The following is a 21,191-nucleotide window of genomic DNA, read 5'->3' as shown; positions in this document are numbered from 1 at the left end:
TATGGTCTCAGTTTCTCAAGGCTGAGGTGGGAGGATTTGTGTGATTCCAGGAGTTTGAGGGTACAGTGAGCCATGATCATGCCACTGCACTCAGAAGTGGGTGACAGAGCAAGACCTTGTCTCAAAAAAAAACAAACAACAACAACAAAAAATCAATTTCCTATTGTTCACTGCTAGTATATGGAAATTTAATTTTAATTTTAATTTTTGAGACAGAGTCTCCCACTGCCACCCAGGCTGGAGCGCAGTGGCGCAGTCTTGGCTCACTGCAATCACTGCATCTCTACCTCCCAGGTTCAAGCAATTCTCCTGCCTCAGCCTCCCCAGCAGCTGGGACTACAGGCACATGCCACCACACCCGGCTAATTTTTGCCTTTTTTATAAAATTCTTTTTCAGTAGAGATGGGGTTTCACCATGTTGGCTAGGCTGGTCTTGAACTCCTGACCTCAAGTGATCCACCCGCCTCAGCCTCCCAAAATGCTGGGATTACAGGTATGAGCCACCATGCCCAGACATGATTGATTTTTTATATGCTGACTTTGTATCCTGCAACCTTGCTAAACTTACTAGCTTTAGTTTTAGTAGTTTTTTTGTAGATTATTTGGGATTGTCTATGAAATAATATTGTCTGTGAGTAGCTAGTACTGTTTTTTTCCTTTCTAATTTGAAGGCTCTTTATTAAATGGGAGTAGTAAGAATGAACATCCTTGCTTTGTACTTGATCTCAGGAAAAAAGTATTCAGTTTTTCAACATTAACTAAAACTTTTTCATGCTCAAGTTAATGTTTTTATATACATTTACTATGGGAGATAAGGGTAAACATTTTTTACTTAAGAAAATAATGTATCAGCTATTTCAGCTCTCAGACACCTGGGTAGCAAAGAACTATCTCTGGGCTTATGAAATGTTAATCCATTCAAGCACTTTTTTTGTTTTGTTTTCTTCCTTTCTCAATGCTTTTTTCTTAAAATTATAAACCACAATCAGGAAATACAATTTAAAAGTTTGGCATTTAAGGAGTAACCATTGTGTCATATACTCAACGTAATCCCAGCCTAAAGAAAACATTTATATCCTTAACTCATAAATGTATCATCTAAGTAGAATGATTTAAGTTAGCGTTAAGGATATAAATGTTTTCTCAGTCAGTCTGGTTAGAGTTTTATCAATTTTACTGACTTTTCCCCAAAGAATCAGCTTGTCTGGTTTTATTAACAGTCTAATGCTGGTCTTACAAAGAGTTGAGAAAAGTTCCCTCCTTTCTATGTTCTGGAAAAGTTTTGTAGAATCGGTTTATTTCTTCTTTATGTATTTGGTAAAATTTACTAGTGAAGACAGGTGAGCCGTTTTTATGTTAGAAGGTTTGCAACTACAAAAACAATGTATTTCATAGATAGATATAAAACTATTCAGCTTACCTGTTTTTTCTTGAGTGCAATTTGGCAAATAGCATCTTTCAAAGAATGTTTTCATTTCATCTGAGTTGTGAAATTTATGAGTATGGAGTTGTAAGCAGTATTCCCTTACTTTCCTTTTAATGTCTGAAGAGTCTGAGATCTGAAATAGCTGATATATTATTTTAAGTAAAAAGTATTTTATCCATACCCCCACAGTAAATGTATTTATAATTAACTTGAGCATGAAAAAATTTAACTAGGTGAACTGACAGATTCATACTCCTGGAGTTATGGGAGAATTACAGGTTTTCAGAATGCTTAGTGTATTTGACATGCACATTCTTAGGGTGTTTCAGATATACGAAGCATTCTGGTATTAGAAGTAAGAAAAACAAACAAAAAAAGACAGTGGTGTGTGCCTGTGCCCATGGTCCCTATTACTTGGGAGGCTGAGGCAGGAGGATCACTTGAGCCTAGGAGTTCAAGTCCAGCCTGGGTAACACAGCAAGACCCTATCAGGAGGGGAGGGGAGGGGAGAAGAGAAGAGAAGTCAAGTCCCAAATGTAAACTCTTATTCCTTTAATAATACTCTTTATATATTGAATCGAGTTCTTATGCTTTACTCTCCCTACAATTCCAGCAAACGTTTCTACATATATGCTGAATTTAATCCCAATGGTTGGATCTCAAAGCCTTATTAACAACACTTAGAAGAGTGCCTGGTAAGAGTCATCATGTTCCTGATACTTACTGATTAGTGAATGAGACAACCTCAAAGAGAAAAATGAATGACTGGTGTACAAAAATCATAAGCGGCGAGACAAAACATCCAACTTAGACTACTACTGTGAGTATTTCAGGCTTGCAAAACAATTCTAATAACTTACCAATAACTCCAAGGCTGGTGAGCCGAAGATACTCAAAGGGACGTGTTTTGCTGACAGTGTGCAAAAAAGGGTACAAAAAAAGTGGGATGTGTGCTGCGAGAAACGCTGACCTGGAAGAAAACAATAATTACATTCACAGCCCAGGGTTGATTTCTAAGGATCCTGAACTTTCAAATTTCTAGGTGGTTAATTCTGTAAGGCCTTAACATTGTCAGAGCAAGGAATCCTTAGGAAACAATGTTACTGGTCATTAGTTTCAATCAATGGTTCTCAAATGGGGTAAATTTTCCCCTATGTGGCAATGTCTGAAGACATTTTTGATAGTCACAACTCAGGATTATAGAGCACTGTTGGCATCCAGTGGCAGAGGCCAGAGATGTCATTAAACATCCTACAATGCACAGGACAGTCCTCTCCTGCCTTCTCCTTCCCACCACAAAGATTCATCCAGCCCCAAATGTTAATGGTGCAAAAGCTGAAAACCCTAGTCCAGGTCACAGTGGCTAAGAAAACACATGATTTTCCCTGTAGTCAGCAGAAAGTACCTTACAAACTGATTAACTTAAAATACCCAATTGTGGATTTTAAAAAATAGACCACAAAATGCTATTAAGTGTCCAAGAGATTGTCCTAGATTACCTCCCTTACCTATGACTGAATAATAGTATTCACAGGTGCAGTTGAATAAACCTTACAAACCAAGACAACAAAACAAAGCAGCCATTATCAGGCTTACCTGCTATACTTTAAAAAGCACATTCTTTTTTTGTTAGGGCATTTCAGATACACAAACCATTCTGAAAACAGTTTAGTCAGGCAACTAATATGGGAATCAGTCTATTATTTTATATTATTTATAGTTATACCTTGTAGAAGAGCCAACGCCCAAGATTTTTAACACTCAAAATACTCTTGTGTTTTTGTTAAGTGCTTAAAAGTAATTTTCTTAGTAACTTCTCTAAAGCTATGTAAGGTCAGTGCCAACCTAGCATTCATATTTCATAAGGAAACTTGACAAAGAGGAAAGGTTTTAGTAAGACGACTGTTAAGTGCCTTTGGGGTTATAGAAGTCCACAAAGTAGATTCCTGAACAGGATTTCCCTTTTCTTAATTTTTCAGATATGACAGGTGGCAAAAATATTTTAACTCACATGCCAATTCTCGCTTATTATAGAGGCTGCTGTGAACGCTATGTTAAGAAGGATTTTGAAGTTAAATCTGGGTTCAGTGGGGGAAAAGTGCTGGAAAAATATTTACTAAATTTATCTTATATGCCATGCACTATGCCTCACAGATGACACAGTGTTAATAACAGGTTAGGGAGTGAGAAGTAGCTATATGCCTGATACCTTTCCTGTAATGTCAACACTGTTTCTTTAAAGTTCTTTGGGTAAAAGTAAACAAGAATCCGGAAGACTAGGGGAGGGAGGGAGAGAGAGAGAGAGAGAGAGAGAGAGACACAGACACAGACACACACACACACACACACACTCGCTTGCTCTCTCTCTCTCTCTTGCATGCCCTTCCTTTTATTATTCAGAGAAACCCATATTCAATGTATAGCTCCCCCAAGTGACTCACCCAAAGCATTTACCTGGTTTCTGGATGTGATGCTACACATTGCAGTAATGCCAGAGCATTACAAACTCTGTTAGACTGGTGTGCTGTCAAGGTTGGTGGGTTGATAGATGGATAAATATTTACAATTTCCTAAAAAATGGAAATCAGCATCAGATGAATAAAGAATAACTAAAAATTAATTCCCATGGTAATAAAGCAAAACAAAAAAAGGCAAAGAAAACCGCTCTTAATTCTGTGCATCTTTTAAGAACTGAATCATCAAAGAGGGAGCAGAAATAATGCTCATATCCTTTCATCACAAACTTACTTGGCTGAGACTAGCTAACACATTTCTACATTTGTCTCTAGGAAGATTTCTATGAAGGCAAATGTAGTCATCTACACTTCCTCCTATATTCTCCAGCTACTGAGGCTATCAGTTGAGGGATACTCAAATTTTTATAATCCCTCCTTTTGCCAGCATCCTGCTTTAAGTTACATTGATGAGATCGCTGGCCAGAAAGTGTTAAGTCAACCACAGTGACTCATAAAGAAGTTTAAATCTGGTTAGGTAGTAACTATAGTAAGGACATGAATCAATGGGTGGCGATACGCAGTGAATATATGCACTATTTGGCAAAAAGTAATAATTTACTCAATACGATTCCATTTACATTTTTTTTTTTGAGACAGCGTCTCACTCTATCATCCAGGCAGAGTGCAATGGCATGATCATGGTTCACTGCAGCCTCCACCTCCTGGGCTCAATTGATCCTCCCACTTCAGCCTCCCAAGAGGCTGGGATTACAGGCGTATACCACCAAGACTGGCTAATTTTTATATTTTTTTGTAGAGATGATGTTTTGCCATGTTGCCCAGGCTGGTCTCAAACTCCTGGGCTCAAGCAATCCTCCCAACTCGGTCTGCCAAAGTGCTGGGATTACAAGCATGAGCCACTGCACACGACTACAATTTTCCATTTACATTATTTGTAAAACTTTTACATAGAAAAACATTCCCATAACAAAGATCAGTTTCTTGGCTAAATGCAATAGAGATGGAACGTGAATTTACTTAAGAGTTGAAAAGTTAATCTAATTATTAGGAATTTGGGGCAATACTTTAATGGATGATCATGCCACTACCTAGGTATTTTAGTATTGTGCCAAATCAATTAATTAGCCAACAGTGACCATTCTGGTTTGAACCTAACTTCAGTTATCTATTCTTTAATGTACAAGTGTACCCACCTTTACTACTACAGCTGTTATATTTTCAACATTTCCTTTCCAGGCCAGGCACGGTGGCTCACGCCTGTAATCCCAATACTTTGGGAGGCCGAGGTGGGTGGATCACAAGGTCAGGAGTTCAAGATCAGCCTGACCAGCATGGTGAAACTCCGTATCTACTAAAAATAAAATTAAAAAAAAAAAAAAAAAAAAGCCAGGCATAGTGATGCATGCCTGTAATCCCAGCCACTCAGGAGGCTGAGGCAGGAGAACTGCTTGAACCCAGTAGGCAGAGGTTGCAGTGAGCCATGATTGCACCATTGCACTCCAGTCTGGGAGACAGAGCAAGACTCCGTCTCAAGAAAACAAAACAAAACAAAAAAACAAACAAAAACCCTCAAGAAACATTTCTTTGTTTTTTTTTTTGTTGTTTTGTTTTGTTTTTTTTTGAGGCGGAGTCTTGCTCTGTCGCCCGGACTGGAGTGCAGGACTGGAGTGCAGTGGCCGGATCTCAGCTCACTGCAAGCTCCGCCTCCCGGGTTTACGCCATTCTCCTGCCTCAGCCTCCCGAGTAGCTGAGACTACAGGCGCCTGCCACCTCGCCCAGCTAGTTTTTGTATTTTTAGTAGAGACGGGGTTTCACCGTGTTAGCCAGGATGGTCTCGATCTCCTGACCTAGTGATCCGCCCGTCTCGGCCTCCCAAAGTGCTGGGATTACAGGCTTGAGCCACTGTGCCCGGCCGAAACATTTCTTTTCCATAGAATATATTGTACCTTGTGGTCCTTATACTCTACCTTCCACCTTTCTCCTGCTGTCATGTAGATTTATCTTACAGTACTCCTAAAGCTGTGTCTGTCAAAGTGTAGCTCTTAGATCACCTGCATCACAATCACCTGGGGGTGGTGAAAGTGCTTATTAAAATATAGAGTACAGGGCCCACCTCAGACTGACTAAATTGAATCTCTTGGATAAGGATCCAATAATTTGCATTTTAACAAATACCTCAGACCTTTCTAAAACAGGTTCTTACGAATGCAGATTCTTAAAGAATCATCCTCCTAAAGTCTTCAAATCATTTGGGCAAAAGTAAAGAAATATACAAGGGTAATGAAAAGAACTGAACTGCCAATCATGGATATAAACCCACCTGTAAAAGTGCTGCAATAGTACCAAATGAATGCCACAGCATGGGTGCAAGGTCAGGAACAGACTCTCGCTTCTTACTTAGCTCCAGCAAAGCATTCTCCCTTGTCTCAGGACTGGACAGCTCATTGATCCACTGATAGATCTTTTCTCTATCCACTTGTGCCAGTGCAGTAGGCACGGGCTTCAGATGAAGACAAGAAAGTAAATATGAGTTTATTAGAGTCAAACCAAGTCTTACCCTGCAACAGAGTTTTAGAGGAAATATATTTTCCATGAATACCAGGGGAGCTTTTCTAAATATATACATTTGATGTCAACTATTCAATCTCTTTGACAGTTACTGATGAAAATCTAAAATGCACACATACCCTTTGATAATTCCATGTTTAGGAATTTATCCTGTAGGTATAATTGGGCTGTGCTAAAGACATACCAGGATCTTTACTGTTTCACTGTTTTAAAAGCAGAAAACTGGCCAGGCGTGGTGGCACACGCCTGTAATCCCAGTGTTTTGGGAGGCCATGGTGGGTGGATCACTTGAGGTCAGGAGTTCGAGACCAGCCTGGCCAACACGGCGAAACCCCGTCTCTACTAAAAATACAAAAATTAGCTGGGTGTGGTGATGGGCACCTGTAATCCCAGCTACTCAGGAGGCTGAGACAGGAGAATTGCTTGAAGTTGGGAGGTGGAGGTTGTAGTGACCCAAGATACGGCCACTGCACTCCAACCTGGATGACAGAGCAAGACTGTGTCGCCAAAAAAAAAAAAAAAAAAAAAAGCAAAAGCAAAAGCCAGGTGTGGTGGTGCATGCCTGTAATCCTACCTACTCAGGAGGCTGAGGCACTAGAGTTGCTTGAGGTGGAAGTTATAGTGAGCTGAGACTGCACCATTGCATTCCAGCTTGGGCCACAGAGTGAGACTCTGTCTCAATAAATACATAAATAAATGCAGAAAACTGGGCTGGGCATGGTGGCTCACGCCTGTAATCCCAGCACTTTGGGAGGCCGAGATGGGTGGATCATGAGGTCAGGAGATGGAGACCATCCTGGCTAACATGATGAAACCCCATCTCTACTAAAAATACAAAAAGTTAGCCAAGCGTGGTGGTGTGCGCTTGTAGTCTCAGCTACTCAGGAGGCTGAGGCAGGAGAATGGCGTGAACCCGGGAGGCGGAGCTTGTAGTGAGCTGAGATCACGCCACTGCATTCCAGCCTGGGTGACAGTGCGAGACTCCATCTCAAAAAAAAAAAAAAAAAAAAAAAAAAAGGCAGAAAACTAACAAGTATTTCTCAATAAGAGACTGGTTAAATATTAGTGCAGCTTTATAATGTGATACTATGTAGTCCTTTAAAAAAAGGAGCAGCTCTCTATATACTGAATATTGATACTAAGTAAAAACAAAAAAAGTGTTACAGAACAGCATATAAAATGTTTCCATTAATACATACATATATAAAAATTAAAAAATACATTCTTACATATTTACATATAACATTTCTAGAAGGACACATAAAAAACTGTTAACCGTAGTTACCTCTAAGGTTGGGGATTTATAGGGAGACTTACTTTTCATTGTTTACACTAAAACCTTTTGCATAAACTTTTTTTTTTAAAAAACCATATACATATAATAGTTTTTGAGAGAAAAAAAATTATGTCTTCCCATTACTGGTCCCTCCCCAGTGATTCTGACATCCCCCCTCAACTGAGCAGAAAACCTGTAATTTGGAAAAGCTCTCCCTCTTAATGATTCTGCAATATATTATCTAACTACATCCCTTTGAGAACCATTCATTACTTACTCATGTAGGAAATACAGACTTAACAGGCATGCTTTCATTATTATGCTAAAGAATCACAATACTCCCCCCAAATCTGAGTATTTTATTATTCTCTACAGTCATCAAATATCTTTGTGATCTTGGTTAAGTTCCTTAATTATTCTTATCTGGAAAACAAGATAGCGGACTAGAAAAATGATAATGGCTACCCCTAAGCTTTAAACTGCTAACAAATTCCTGGTGATTTCCATCTCTATGCCCAATATGTTCTCAGGCAATTGCCCCCAACCACGAAAAATAAAAGAGGAAGTGGGGAAAAGCTATCTACACTTGCAGATGAGATCACTAATGTTCAGAGGAATTAACTCACTCAATTTAACCAGGTATGAAGTTGCATATTCCTGTACTTTTTTGAACTATAATACAGTTTCTCACAGTACTTGCAAGTTCCCAATAGATCTTAGCATGACAGAATGATGACCTACCCATTGTACAGATATAAAGACAAAGAACAAAAAGAACTGCTTTTGTTGAAGAACAGAATTAAGCATAAAATAGACTTGGAGATAGATTCAAATTTACTCTATCCAACCTGAATAATGGCCTTTTAAAAATGGAAGCTTGATTATAAGCTCTTAGCTTGATGTTTATTATTTCATTAGCCTGACAGAAAGAAACCACAAGGTGTTCTGCTAAATAGACTGAAATACAATGCAGCTTAAGCTTTCTTTGAGTGCCTTACAGTAATCTGCTAAAAGCTGTTTTGTAACTCCCTTCAGGGATGGCCCTCAAGGAATCAATCATAGGCTCTTAGAGCAACAATACGATAGAAGGAATCTGGTAGCTTTTTTCCTCCTTTCCCCACAGCAAAAGCAGTGTTGTTCAGGCACTTGCCCTTTCTAGGCAGCCACAAACAGGCCCTCAACTTAAAAACTATTTTTGGAAATGTAATTCCTACCTGAAGATAGGGTATGTGTTTATTTAGAATATTACATCACCTTAGACGCTCAGCAGGAACACAAGATAAAATTTTAGCATTAGGTTTCCTGCCTAGTCTCTTGGATGACCCCACAATCCAGTAACTAAAGGGGGCCTCACAGACACTGGTCTGGCAATACAGTACCTATCCTGATTAATCAGTACCCATTCCAGTCGACCTTCCCCAAAGTCTTGTCATACAGATACCACCATCAGTAAACTCCATCACCCCTACTAGAGCCAGTCTGTGACTTGCAGTTGGCATCTTATACCCCATCTTTGCCCTCGTAACCACTGGTTTGCATACCATGACTCCTGAACACCAGGCCCCATCCCCATATATTCTCTTTCTGGAGCTGGCCTGATGCCCGCAGAGAAGATGGCACTGCTGGCAGTAGTGTGGGCACTCTGAAAGGCCAATGCCTGGTGCGTACATGGGTTCCTAAAGCCATGGACACCTGCTGCTAGCAATACTCCAATTTGTGAGATTATTTGTGGGGGCTGCAGCCTCCATGTGCTTTTGATTCTAAGAGAGCTAGAACCATGTCAGGTGGGTGGTAATGTGGCCCCCATGGACACTAGCTTGGTGTTATGGGTTCTGCTGTCATTCTAGCCAAAAGGAGGGCAGTTTGGTGCAAGGAAATATCTAGGGTAGGGATCCTCCTTTTCATCATCCCTGTTCAATTTCAGCCCCAATTTAATAGCAGTAGTAAGTTACACCAACTGAATACCCACCTGTCATGGGATGAATACAATTTTTTTTTAAATAAAAATGAGAGCTTAAAACATACAGGGCTTACTCTGCCAGGCACTGTCCTAAATACTTATAATACTTATCAGCACTCTCATTTTATAGATAAGGAAAATCTGAGGCACAGAGAAGTTATTTAAAATTTAAATGTCAAGCGAGGATTTGTACCCAGGTGGCACAGGGTGTGGCACAGTGTGTGCCACCCAGTGTGGCAACAGGGCCCACACTTTTAACTGCTTTGCTAATACTGCTTCTCATCTGCCTGAAAGACGAAATCTGATCTAAAGATGACTTTTTTTTTTTTTTTTTTCCTGAGATGGAGCCTCGCTCTCTCTTTCAGGCTGGAGTGCAGTGGTGTGATCTCAGCTTACTGCAACCTCCGCCTTCCAGGTTCAAACGATTCTTCTGCCTCAGCCTCCCCAGTAGCTGGGACTACAGGCATAAGCCACGATGTCTGGCTAATTTTTGTATGTTTAGTAGAGTTGGGATCTCATCATGTTGGCCAGGCTGATCTCAAACTCCTGACCTCAAGTGATCTGCCTGCCTTGGCCTCCCAAAGTGCTGGAATTACAGGTGTAAGCCACTGTGCTCAGCCTAAAAATGACTTTCTAATAAATTACATTACTTGACCTAGACAATATAGTTAATATGTAAAAATCTCAGACAATAAGTAAAATGTTATTAGTGGTAGTTCAACAAAATCTGAAAGAACACTCAGTACCATGAACAGAGCATTGATGCTAGGAGAAATTCTCTACTTACTGAGATTACAAAGCACTTAATAGGTGTTGTTTTCAGAGAGAAGTCAGTGCAATAGTTTGACATAGTTTCCTGTGTCACATTATGGATCAGATGGGGCATAATTTACTTAGTGAGAACCACCATACACACACACAGACATACAACAAGCAATTTTGTAACACACATATAGGAATTTCATTGTTTTGGAGAATAAAAGGGAAAACATTCTTATATTTTGAGTTATATATTAATCTATATAACCAGATGACTGGTAAAATATTTTGAACGTCATCCCTAAATAAAACACCAAAACTCAAAATGTATCTACTCTTCTTCCATATCCCAAGAGTTATTTAGGCCCATCTTTCACAAAAAAGAATCTGTAATTGACATCTTTTTAAAAGGAGGTGGGCAATAGAATAAGGGGTATGGCAGGTGAGGGAAGAGAGAGTTCTGTTGTACTCTCCTTTTTTAAAAACATGGTTTCATTTAATGATCAAAACAAGGTAGTTATTAACCTCATTTAACAACCGATGAAACCACAGGCAGACAACAGGCAGATTTACTCCTCATGCCACTCTGTAATGATCACCTCTAAAGATTCCTAGTTCAGATGCTACAACTCTTTGAACTTTTAATTCACTAATACATTTCTAGGGCTGTGGCTGACATGGAACTCAATCTAGTAGCAAGCAAATTCATCTATGACTTCCCTACTGGAGATTACCTTATTTGAAGCATTAACAATAATTGCAGGATACCAACCAAGAGAGCAGAGGTTAACATTTTTTGAGGCACAGACCCTTTAAGAATCAAATGAAGGCCAGGCGTGGTGGCTCACGCCTGTAATCCCAGCACTTTGGGATGCTGAGGCGGGCGGATCACGAGGTCAGGAGTTCGAGACCATCCTGGCTAACACGGCGAAACCTCGTCTCTACTAAAACTACAAAAAAATTAGCCAGGTGTGGTGGCGGGCACCTGTAGTCCCAGCTACTAGGGAGGCTGAGGCAGAATGGGGTAAACCTGGGAGGTGGACGGAGCTTGCAGTGAGCCGAGATCACGCCACTGCACTCCAGCCTGAGCGACAGAGTGAGACTCTGTCTCACGAAAAAAAAAAAAAAAAAAAAAAATCAAATGAAAACTGTGGATCCTTTCCTCAGAAAAATACACAACTGCAAAACCACAAAAACCTACACATAATTTTAGGGAGTTCACAGAGTTCCTGCAATACATTCGTGTACCCAGGATTAAGAATCTGTTTATCAAACTGAAGAATAGGAAAGACCTCAATTTGCAAGTAACTACATGAGTATATAACTGGAACACAAGTAACTACATGAGTATGTAACTGGCGTGGGAGCCTGAAGTGGCTTCAAAATCCAGTTTTGCTTTTTCTAGAATTGTGTGACCTAGGATAAGTCACTTAACTTTCCAAACCTCAATTTTCTCATTGTTAAAGTGAAGGAACTATATTAGATAATTTCCAGTCTCAGGCAGCTCTAAAATCTTAGAAATTACTTAGTTCTTAGTTGTGAGAGTCTAATCTAAGCGACTCTTTTTTAAAAAAATAAACTTTGATGTATAATTTGCATACAATAAAACTGAACTCATTTTAACTGTATACTTCAATAGATTTTCGAGAAATTTATACACCTAAGTAACCGTTACCAAAATGAAGATATAGATCCATTCGCCCCAAAGAGTTCTCTAATGCCCTTTTCAGTAAACCCCTTACTCAGCTTGAAGCAATCATGGTTGTTTTCTGCTACTATAGATTAGGTCTGCCTTTTCCAGAAATTATTAATAGGCAGTAACATTTATTGAGCATACCATGTGTCAGGCACTGTGGATTACATCATTTTATTCTCAAAATTCTAAGAGGAAACAGGTTAATAGAAGTTTAACATGCTCAAGGTCACACAGCCAGTATACAGCAGAATGAGACTGAAACTCTACTCTCTAGAATCGATGAGTTCTACCTGGTCTAAAGGATAGAAAGCACAAATACTCCTCCAAGTTGAAGAAATTACTCTTAAGAACCCAACAAAACTTTTTAAAATTTAATATTCCCTTAGCACAGAACTCATTAACAGCTGGATTTGGATACACAGTGAGCTCAATTACATAGCTGGACACAGAATCATCATGAGAAGTCTGATTTAGATTATGAGTTATCACCCTTAACACTTCCAAGAATAGAAAAAAGCTCTATTGTACATTACCGTAGATTATTAATTGTAACCTGCTAGAGTCAACAGTCCTGGCCAGGCAGAGACAGGTTCACACCTGTAATCCCAGGCCGAGGTTGGTGGATCACTTGCGGTCAGGGGTTCGAGACCAGCCATGGTCAAAACAGTGAAACCCTGCCCCTACTAAAAATACAAAAATTAGCCTGCTGTGGTGATGTGCACCTGTAATCCCAGCTACTTGGGAGGCTGAGGTGGGAGAATCGATTGAACCCAGAAGGTGGAGGTTGCAGTGAGCCAAGATCACGCCACTGCACTCCAGCCTGGAAAGCAAGACCCTGTCTCAAAAACATAAAATAAAATAAAAAAATAAAGTCAACAGTCCTGTTCCTTTTTTTTTTTGAGACGGAGTCTCGCTCTGTCGCCCAGGCTGGAGTGCAGTGGTCGGATCTCAGCTCACTGCAAGCTCCGCCTCCGGGTTTATGCCATTCTCCTGCCTCAGCCTCCTGAGTGGCTGGGACTACAGGCGCCCGCCACCTCGCCCGGCTAGTTTTTTGTATTCTTTTAGTAGAGACAAGGTTTCACCGTGTTAGCCAGGATGGTCTCGATCTCCTGACCTCGTGATCTGCCCGTCTCGGCCTCCCAAAGTTCTGGGATCACAGGCTTGAGCCACCGCGCCCGGCCAGTCCTGTTCTTTTAATGAGTGTGTTAAAAAACTATTATATTATCAAAATTTAGTAACTCTCCCTCCTTTTCTGTTTAATGATTTGTATATGGAAAATGTATTTCAAATGACACCTTTTTTTCCCTCAAGAAAGCTTAACACACAGATAAAACATTTATCAAAGCAAGTTAGCAATGGTTAATTCCAAGTGTCACAAACACAGTGTACTGACAGTTTAAGTTGGTCTTCTATTTCTGAAAGATCTTAACACACAATGTGAAAAGTATAAAGATGTTTGTAAGTTATTTTAAATAAAACACATTGACATTTATCTATAAATGGTAAAGAAAATGATTTCCTTCTCTGAGTAAACTAAAAAATTTATATTGATGGTTTCTTAAACAGAACATAGCCAAATTATCAAAGTAACTTTATGTTTAAGGGCCAAAATAGCTGTTTATTTTCCTGCCAATAAAGAAAGAATGGAATCAGATTGAAATAGAGATTATTTTCCCAAGTCTGGAGATCAACATGTAGATTTGGGTGTCAGCACGGTATTCCAAGAAAATGAACTTTCTAATAGTGCTGGAAGTACTAAATTAGCTTACCTTCATAATTTTATAAGAGCCAGAATGTATCTTATTTTATTTATTTATTTATTTAAGACGGAATTTCGCTCTTGTTGCCCAGGCTGGAGTACAATGGTGCGATCTCAGCTCACTGCAACCTGCACCTCCCAGGTTCAAGCAATTGTCCTGCCTCAGCCTCCCAAGTAGCTGGGATTACAGGTGCATGCCACGACACCACGCTAATTTTTGTATTTTCAGCAGAGACAGGTTTCACCATGATGGCCAGGCTGCTCTCGAACTCCTGACCTCATGATCCACCTGCCTTGGCCTCCCAAAGTGCTGGGATGACAGGCATGAGCCACCGTGCCCAGCCCAGAATGTATTTTTTCAAAATAACTTTTCAAAAATGAAAGTGAGTAAGCAAAGATAAGTTAGGCAATTTGCCTAAAGCTTCATCAGGAGACTCGGGAGGAGAAAGTGAATTAGATCCTTTAGAGTGCAGTGTTTTTTCTACTTGCCAAAGAGGAAGGCATCTGGGAGTCCATGACAGCTTCAATAAAAAGATGTAAAATAACTAATGATGCTGCTGGTTAGGTGGAAAGTGAGAGAAAGACAAGTGTTTGGGGATGCTAGAATTGTCGGTGGAAATCAGAGGGAAATTAAAAACAAAACAAAAACACATCGCCTTAAAGGCTTACCTCTGGTTGTTTTACAAGCATAATATCCATTACAGAATACCTATGGCATGCAAAGATTTGTAGTTTTTTTTTTTTCCCTTTGAGATGGAGTCTCACTATGTTGCCTAGGCTGAAGTGCAGTAGCACGATCATGGCTCACTGCAGCCTGGAAAATTTTCAAACATATTTTGTAGAGATAGGTTCCTACTGTGTTGCCAAGGCTGGTCTTGAACTCCTGGCCTCAAGTGATCCTCCTGCTTTGGCCTCCCAAAGTGCTGGGATTATAGGTGTGAGCCTTTAATTTGGGAATTCCCAAAGCTGAAGTCTGAGAACAAGTCACATATCAGTGAGTGAACCTAGCTAACCACTGAGCATTTTGTTATTCGTTCTTTTTTTTTTCTTTCAAAGATGGAGTCTTGCTCGTCTCCCAGGCTGGAGTGCAATGGCGTGATTTTGGCTCACTGCAACCTCTGTATCCTGGGTTCAAGCGATTCTCCTGCCTCAGCCTCCTGAGTAGCTGGGATTACAGGCACCCGCCACCATGCCCAACTAATTTTTGTATTTTTAGTAGAGACGAAATTTCACCATGTTGGCCAGGCTGGTCTCGAACTCCTGACCTCAGGTGATCCACTTGCCTGGCCGCATTCTGTTATTCTTATTTAATCTTTAGAATAATCCTGTGTGGTATTTCTGTCCTTATTTATCAGAGGAGAGAAAAAAAGAAATTATGCTCAATGGTGGCAGTAACGAATATATGAAGATAGATATTAGGATGTATTCCATCAAGAATGACAATAGCAAGGCTGGGCGCAGTGGCTCATGCCTGTAATCCCAGCACTTTGGGAGGCTGAGGCGGGCAGATCACCTGAGGTCAGGAGTTCGAGACCAGGCTGACCAACATGAAGAAACCCCGTCTCTAGTAAAAATACCAAAACTAAATAAATAAATAAATAAAAGAAAAATTAGCCAGGTGTGGTGGCTAATGCCTGTATAATCCCAGCTAGTTGGGAGGTTGAGGCAGGAGAATCGCTTGAACCCGGGAGGCGGAGGTTGCTGTGAGTTCAGATCTTGCTATTGCACTCCAGCCTGGGCAACAAGAGTGAAACTCCATCTCAAAAAAAAAAAAAGAATCACAACAGCCTACTACACTAAACATTTCTAGCATACTACTACTCAAGAGTCAAAATTTAAGATACTTCCCATACTATCTCAAGTTTTCCTTCTACTGAATAATATCCTGCATTTACATGTGACTACATTCTCTCTCTCTCTCTTTAATAGACAAGGTCTTGCTATGTTGCTCAGGCTGGAGTCCAGTGGCCATTCACAGGTACCTTCATAGCACACAGTAGCCTGAGACTCCTGGGCTGAAGTGATCCTCCCTCCTTAGCCTCCCAAGTAGCTGGGACTATGGGCACACACCACCTGACTTACATTCTCATTTGGCAGTACTTTGTATCTCCCTAGCTGAAATGATGATTTACCTACTATTTAAAAAAAGAGATAAAGGCACAGATACACACTTCCATTGTTAGGCAGAAAGTAAGCATCTTCTGAAGTGGCTTTGATTATTCTGGGGACTGTTGCATGCATTAATTATGCTTCTCAAATTCCAGTGAGTGATATGTATCATTACTTTCCCTTTACCCAGATCAGAATAGTGCAGTTTGGTTCAATGGAAGGCATGAAGAATTGAGAATGAGGTGGCTCAACTTTTTATGTTTTAGTTTCCTCACTAGCTAAATATATGCTAGTGAATGAGTGGTATCAAGGAATTTGTCAGAGTTGATAGGAGGTCCAAATATTGTAAGTGAAAGTGCATCTAAAAGTTCAAATTTTAAAATTAATGTAAGGCATTGAAAATTTGAAGAAACATGTATGGAGCACTTATTATAAGTAATGTACCACAGCTTTAATGGTTGTTTAAAAAATGCCTTAGGGAGCGACAGAAAATAAAAGGAATAGCTACAGAGTTTGGGAAAGCACAGGGAAAAGAGTGGCTCAGTATCAAAGGTAAAATTCTGGAGAAGACACAATCAGATTCTGAGAGATGGACAAGTCAACCTTAGAAATAATTTCCCTTATTGGGGCCGGGCGCGGTGGCTCAAGCTTGTAATCCCAGCACTTTGGGAGGCCTAGATGGGTGGATCACGAGGTCAGGAGATTGAGACCATCCTGGCTAACACGGCGAAACCCCATCTCTACTAAAAAGTACAAAAAAAACTAGTCGGGCGAGGTGGTGGACGCCTGTAGTCTCAGCTACTCGGGAGGCTGAGGCAGGAGAATGGTGTAAACCCGGGAGGCGGAGCTTGCAGTGAGCCGAGATCCGGCCACTGCACTCCAGCCTGGGCGACAGAGCGAGACTCCGTCTCAAAAAAAAGTCTTTCCCTTAATAGCAGCACACTCATCTTTCAACTTGCGTTTCCCCACATTACATGGGAGAAGGAACAAAAAAGCTAGGGGAATTGCAATCACCTAATTGAGATATAAAAGATACTCTCTACATTTAATAGTTATAAACACTTAGAAATATTATGATAGGAGGCAGAGATACCAACAGCACTGGAAATGTTGATGGAGATCAAATTTCAAAAAGCAGTTTTCTATAGCTTAGTCACACTTGCCTCAATTTTTCACTTTTTGTACTTAAAGGCATGGCAACTTTTGGTGCTTTATTTAGTAATTACGTCTTTTTGCCTGATAATACAATTTCAGTACATCACTTTCCTTAAATCATTTCCCTTTGGTTAAACAGAAAAAGCAGAATTGGTCTTCGGGCAGGTGTGCTCAAATCAAATGATCTCCTTTCACCATCATGGCTATGTTCTTTCAGTGGTCACTTTCCCTTCAATATTCTTTCATGCAGCAAAGTATCTCAGTCTTTATCTTGTACTAGGAACTGCCCTGGCACGGGGGAAACCATGTCAACAGGGCCCACATGATCCCTGTCCCTGCCTTCAAGGAGACAGACAACAAATAAGCGAATACAATAATTACACAGGGATCAGGGCTGTAAAGGGTACTCTACTAAAGTTAGAAGCTGCGGAACTAATTTGAAGAGGATAGTCAGGGAAGGCCACTCTGAGACAGATTTAGGCAGAGACCTGAAGAAAGACGGATTTGGATAAACAGTTTAAGGAGAGGAAGGAGAGTTCAAGGAAGAGGTACCAATTACACTCATGCTGTGTGTGTAAAGGAGGAGGGATAAAAAGAACATTCACTCTAGTCATAGAGACCACAAAGTGCATGCTGGAGAAGAAAAGCGCGTTGCATTGGGTTAGGTGGCCAGTGTAGCTGAAGCTTGAGGAGACATAAAACGAGATAATAAACGTGGGTTAAGGACCACATCATACAGGGCCTTTGTAGGCTATGGCAAGGAGTCTAGATTTTATTTAAATGCCAAGAGAAGTAGGATTACTTCAGACAGCTAAATTACACTTTCTTTTCTGATAAAATATCACGCGGGTAAAACGAGATGTGTCGAAGAAAGTTTTAAACGCAGAGAACCTAAGTCAGATGCAAAAATTACGCACTTCTTCGGGCCTCAGGTTTTCCACAAGTAAAGCAAGTGGTTTGAACTAGAAGCCATTTCCTTCCCGCTGCGACGCGGTGAGTTCTGAGTGGGAGCCGCGTCAGATTGACCATGGAATTCCCCTCATCGACGCCGGCGCCCAGAACACAACTGGCGCCCTGAAACTGTTGGTCAGCGCAATAAATTAATGAATGGCCTGCTACGGGCGCGGGACCAGGCCCTGGCGCCCACAAAGAACGCGATGGGTCGCGCTGGAGGCCGCGAGAGGCGTCCGGCGAGGAAATACCGGCCGGCTCCACCACAACCAAAGCGTGCCGAGGAGGGGAATCGGGACCTCGTAGGTTGAGTACAGAAAAAATCAGACTAGGGACCCGACACCGGGAACTAGGAGAGAAGGCCGAAACGTGGGTCTGAGGAAGGATCCTGGTTCCAGGCCTGGGGACCTAGCCACTCACCGCAGCCGTCGCCAGGCTGTGCATGTTGTGAGCGGCCGCCGCTCTCCTTTCACAGCCGGACGCGTCCGACCTGCGTCCCCGCTTCAGCACCCCTGCCGCGGAAAATAATGAGCCGCCGTAGCCGCCATCCGCCTCCGGCTCGCTCCGCCCCCTTCGCGGCCCTCTGACCTCTCACCCCTGACCCCACCCACACATCCTCTTCCCGCCTCCAGGCCCTCGGCCTAGTTAACAGTCCCAGAGTATGGCCTTTGCCCCTTAAGATTTAGGACCGGAAGGACGTCCGCGACCACTAGTCCCCGCAACTCCTGGCTTTCTGCAGGTTTTTCCAGAGAGCGGCATGAACTCTGACCCTCCTCCAAAGGCCAGTGAACGGCGGGAAAAGATGGACAGTCCCGGGAAGACAACTATTGCGCATGCCCGACTGGGCTGCGTAGGAGGGAAATGGTTGGGGGGGTTCGAAATCGGGTGAAGGGAAAGTGCGCGTGCGTACTACAGTCACGGCTGGGGCGGGGCTGCCCGGGCTAGGCCGCTCTAGGTGCTGGGGGGGGCGGGGCGGGGGCGTGTGAGGGGCGGAGTTTTTGGCTGGCGCGCACGCGCCTGTCTGGTCGCGTAGAGTGTGCGTGCGTGCGTGCGTGTTTGCGTGTGGTCACAGTTCCCGCCATCAGCCGCTCTCCCTGACTAGGGGTAGCTAGCGGCCTCCCTCCTTTGGGTTCGGTATCCCTACTTCCATTACCCCCGGCTCCTCCCTCTCCGCGCGGGCTCCGTGCTTTCCGCGGGTCTGTCTGGGGGCTCCGGACCCTCGGCGCAGGTAAGGCGGGCCGGGGTAGCTTCTCAATTGAGCCGTTTTCCCTAGCACCCCCTCCCTCTGCGATCCGCCCACTCGGCGTTCACTCTTCTGGAGTTCGCCCTGCTGCTACTCAGCCCGCCCACAACCCCTCGACGCACCCCCAGCCTCACAGGTACTACCTTTGGTTGCATTGCCCCGGCTTTCCCCTCTCCTTTGACTTGGTCTCCACTGCCACTCTCTCCCTCCGAAACTCAAACCTGGCCCCTTTTCTCTGGGGCGGTTGTCCACCACTTACCTTCTAACAGGGCCTGCTGTCTCTTCAGGTGACTTTCGTTATGGCACATCCATCAAGCCTTGGACATGATACTCATTCACTCTCTTGACCATTTTCACCTTCCTCTTGACCAGTCCTCACTGTAAAACATGAATTGTGTTTTTGTTGTGCATTTCCTTGCGCCCATTTCTAGCCGCCAGATCAGGTAGTTAGATGTAACTATTTTAAGTCATGATCCATGAAAGGAAATGATGATTAATGACAAAGCCCTGTGTCCTGGAGAGTTGTCCTAAAGTGGTTTTGGGGTAGTCCTCTCAAAATTTCAGCTCTGTATAAATTCCTTTATTGAGGTGGCAATTCCTGACAAGTGTCTAACTGGAAGAGATATCTGAGAGGTAATGTCAAGCAGGCAGTTGGATATAGTGGGTTGGAGATCTTAGGAGAGTTCTGGCCTGGACACGTAAATGTGTGCGTGTGTTTATGTGTATCTCATCTGCCATATTGATAGTAATTAAAGCCATGGATGTGGATGAAATTGCCTAAAAAGAGTATAGTGCTATAAAATAAAGGCGCCTAGGATGGAGCATTGAGAGATTCCTGATGTTTAATAACCCATAGAGGAGGATGCGTCTTGCAAACCGTGAGAGAAGTCATCAGTAGTGTTGCATTCTGCTGAAAGGTAAAATGGAAGGAGGACTGAAAAACCCAGTGATATAAAAGTAATCACTTGTCTTAAAGATGTTTGATGAAGTAAAATGAATATTTGGGTTCAGTCCTGGGTCCTCTTCTTTTACTCTTGTATTCCTCCCTAAGCTTTAAATTTGATCTATATATTGATGACTTAAAAATTGTTATTTCCAACCTATTCCCTTTGTTTCCAGCTCCACATCTAGATAGCCAGCTGTCTGCTTGACATCTCAACTTGATTTTTTTCTTAGGAGTTTCAGATGCAACACAGCCAAATCCAAAACCTTGATCTTTCTTTCCGTATCCAAATTCTTTCTTCTCCAGTGTCCCATTTTATTAAGGGGCATATGACACAGGCTACACACTTGGGAGGCACTCTTGACTTCTACTCTCCAAGTTCTATCTATTCTACTTCCAATATTATATCTTGCATCTTTTTCTGTACATTTTCACTATCACTTTTCTAGTTTAAGCCACAGTCCTTTTTCACCTGGACCTGATTGCCTTGGCTTCTGGTATTATCATCTGTAAAATGGAAATAGTAATTTTCAGCCTATTGGATTGTTATGAGGATTAAATGAGATAACCATGATAAGCACTTGGCACAGAGTAAATGGCCAGTAAGCATTAATTGTTATTGTAATTGTTATAAGCTGATCAACTTCAATACTCTTCTATCTGGTTACCTTATTTTCTTCTGTTCTTGATCTTAGTCACTTTCCCAAAACCCAAACAAACCATATATGACTTCTCCATTCAGTAGTAACGTATTTGTTTGCTTAAAACCTTTTGGTGGATTTCCCCCTACTAAGTGCTTGTTACATTTAGGATAAAATTCGGAATCCTTACTGTGGTTCACAAGACTGCATAACCTGGTTCTTGCCTGC

The 21,191-nt window shown here is 41.8% G+C and overlaps 2 protein-coding genes across 6 annotated transcripts in view; one reads left to right on the top strand and one right to left on the bottom strand.

The window, feature by feature from the left end:
- CNOT9 (CCR4-NOT transcription complex subunit 9) overlaps positions 1-18,986 on the bottom strand; it is a 31,664-nt gene extending 12,678 nt beyond the window's left edge. Inside the window, exons 1-4 of one of the 2 annotated variants that reach the window (XM_023221131.3) lie at positions 18,557-18,986; positions 6,224-6,403; positions 3,881-3,996; positions 2,287-2,396 (exon numbers count right to left, since the gene is read on the bottom strand). In XM_023221131.3, the coding sequence (XP_023076899.1) occupies positions 2,287-2,396; positions 3,881-3,996; positions 6,224-6,403; positions 18,557-18,580 (430 nt within the window). In that variant the 5' untranslated portion in view covers positions 18,581-18,986. The remainder of the gene's footprint in view (positions 1-2,286; positions 2,397-3,880; positions 3,997-6,223; positions 6,404-18,556) is intronic. The other variant, XM_023221123.3, reaches the window with a different exon arrangement.
- The window catches only part of USP37 (ubiquitin specific peptidase 37), a 121,021-nt gene continuing 118,698 nt past the window's right edge, over positions 18,869-21,191 (top strand). Inside the window, exons 1-2 of one of the 4 annotated variants that reach the window (XM_026454735.2) lie at positions 18,869-19,000; positions 19,410-19,515. The gene's annotated coding sequence lies outside the window, so the exon portion shown is untranslated. Of the gene's footprint in view, positions 19,001-19,135; positions 19,365-19,409; positions 19,516-21,191 lie in introns of those variants that run through there. The other 3 variants (XM_026454738.1, XM_026454737.1, XM_026454734.1) reach the window with 3 other exon arrangements.

The sequence above is a fragment of the Piliocolobus tephrosceles genome, chromosome 11 (genome assembly GCF_002776525.5).
Source record: "Piliocolobus tephrosceles isolate RC106 chromosome 11, ASM277652v3, whole genome shotgun sequence".
Taxonomy (NCBI): Eukaryota; Metazoa; Chordata; class Mammalia; order Primates; family Cercopithecidae; genus Piliocolobus; species Piliocolobus tephrosceles.
This window is presented reverse-complemented; position numbering and strand designations above follow the sequence as displayed.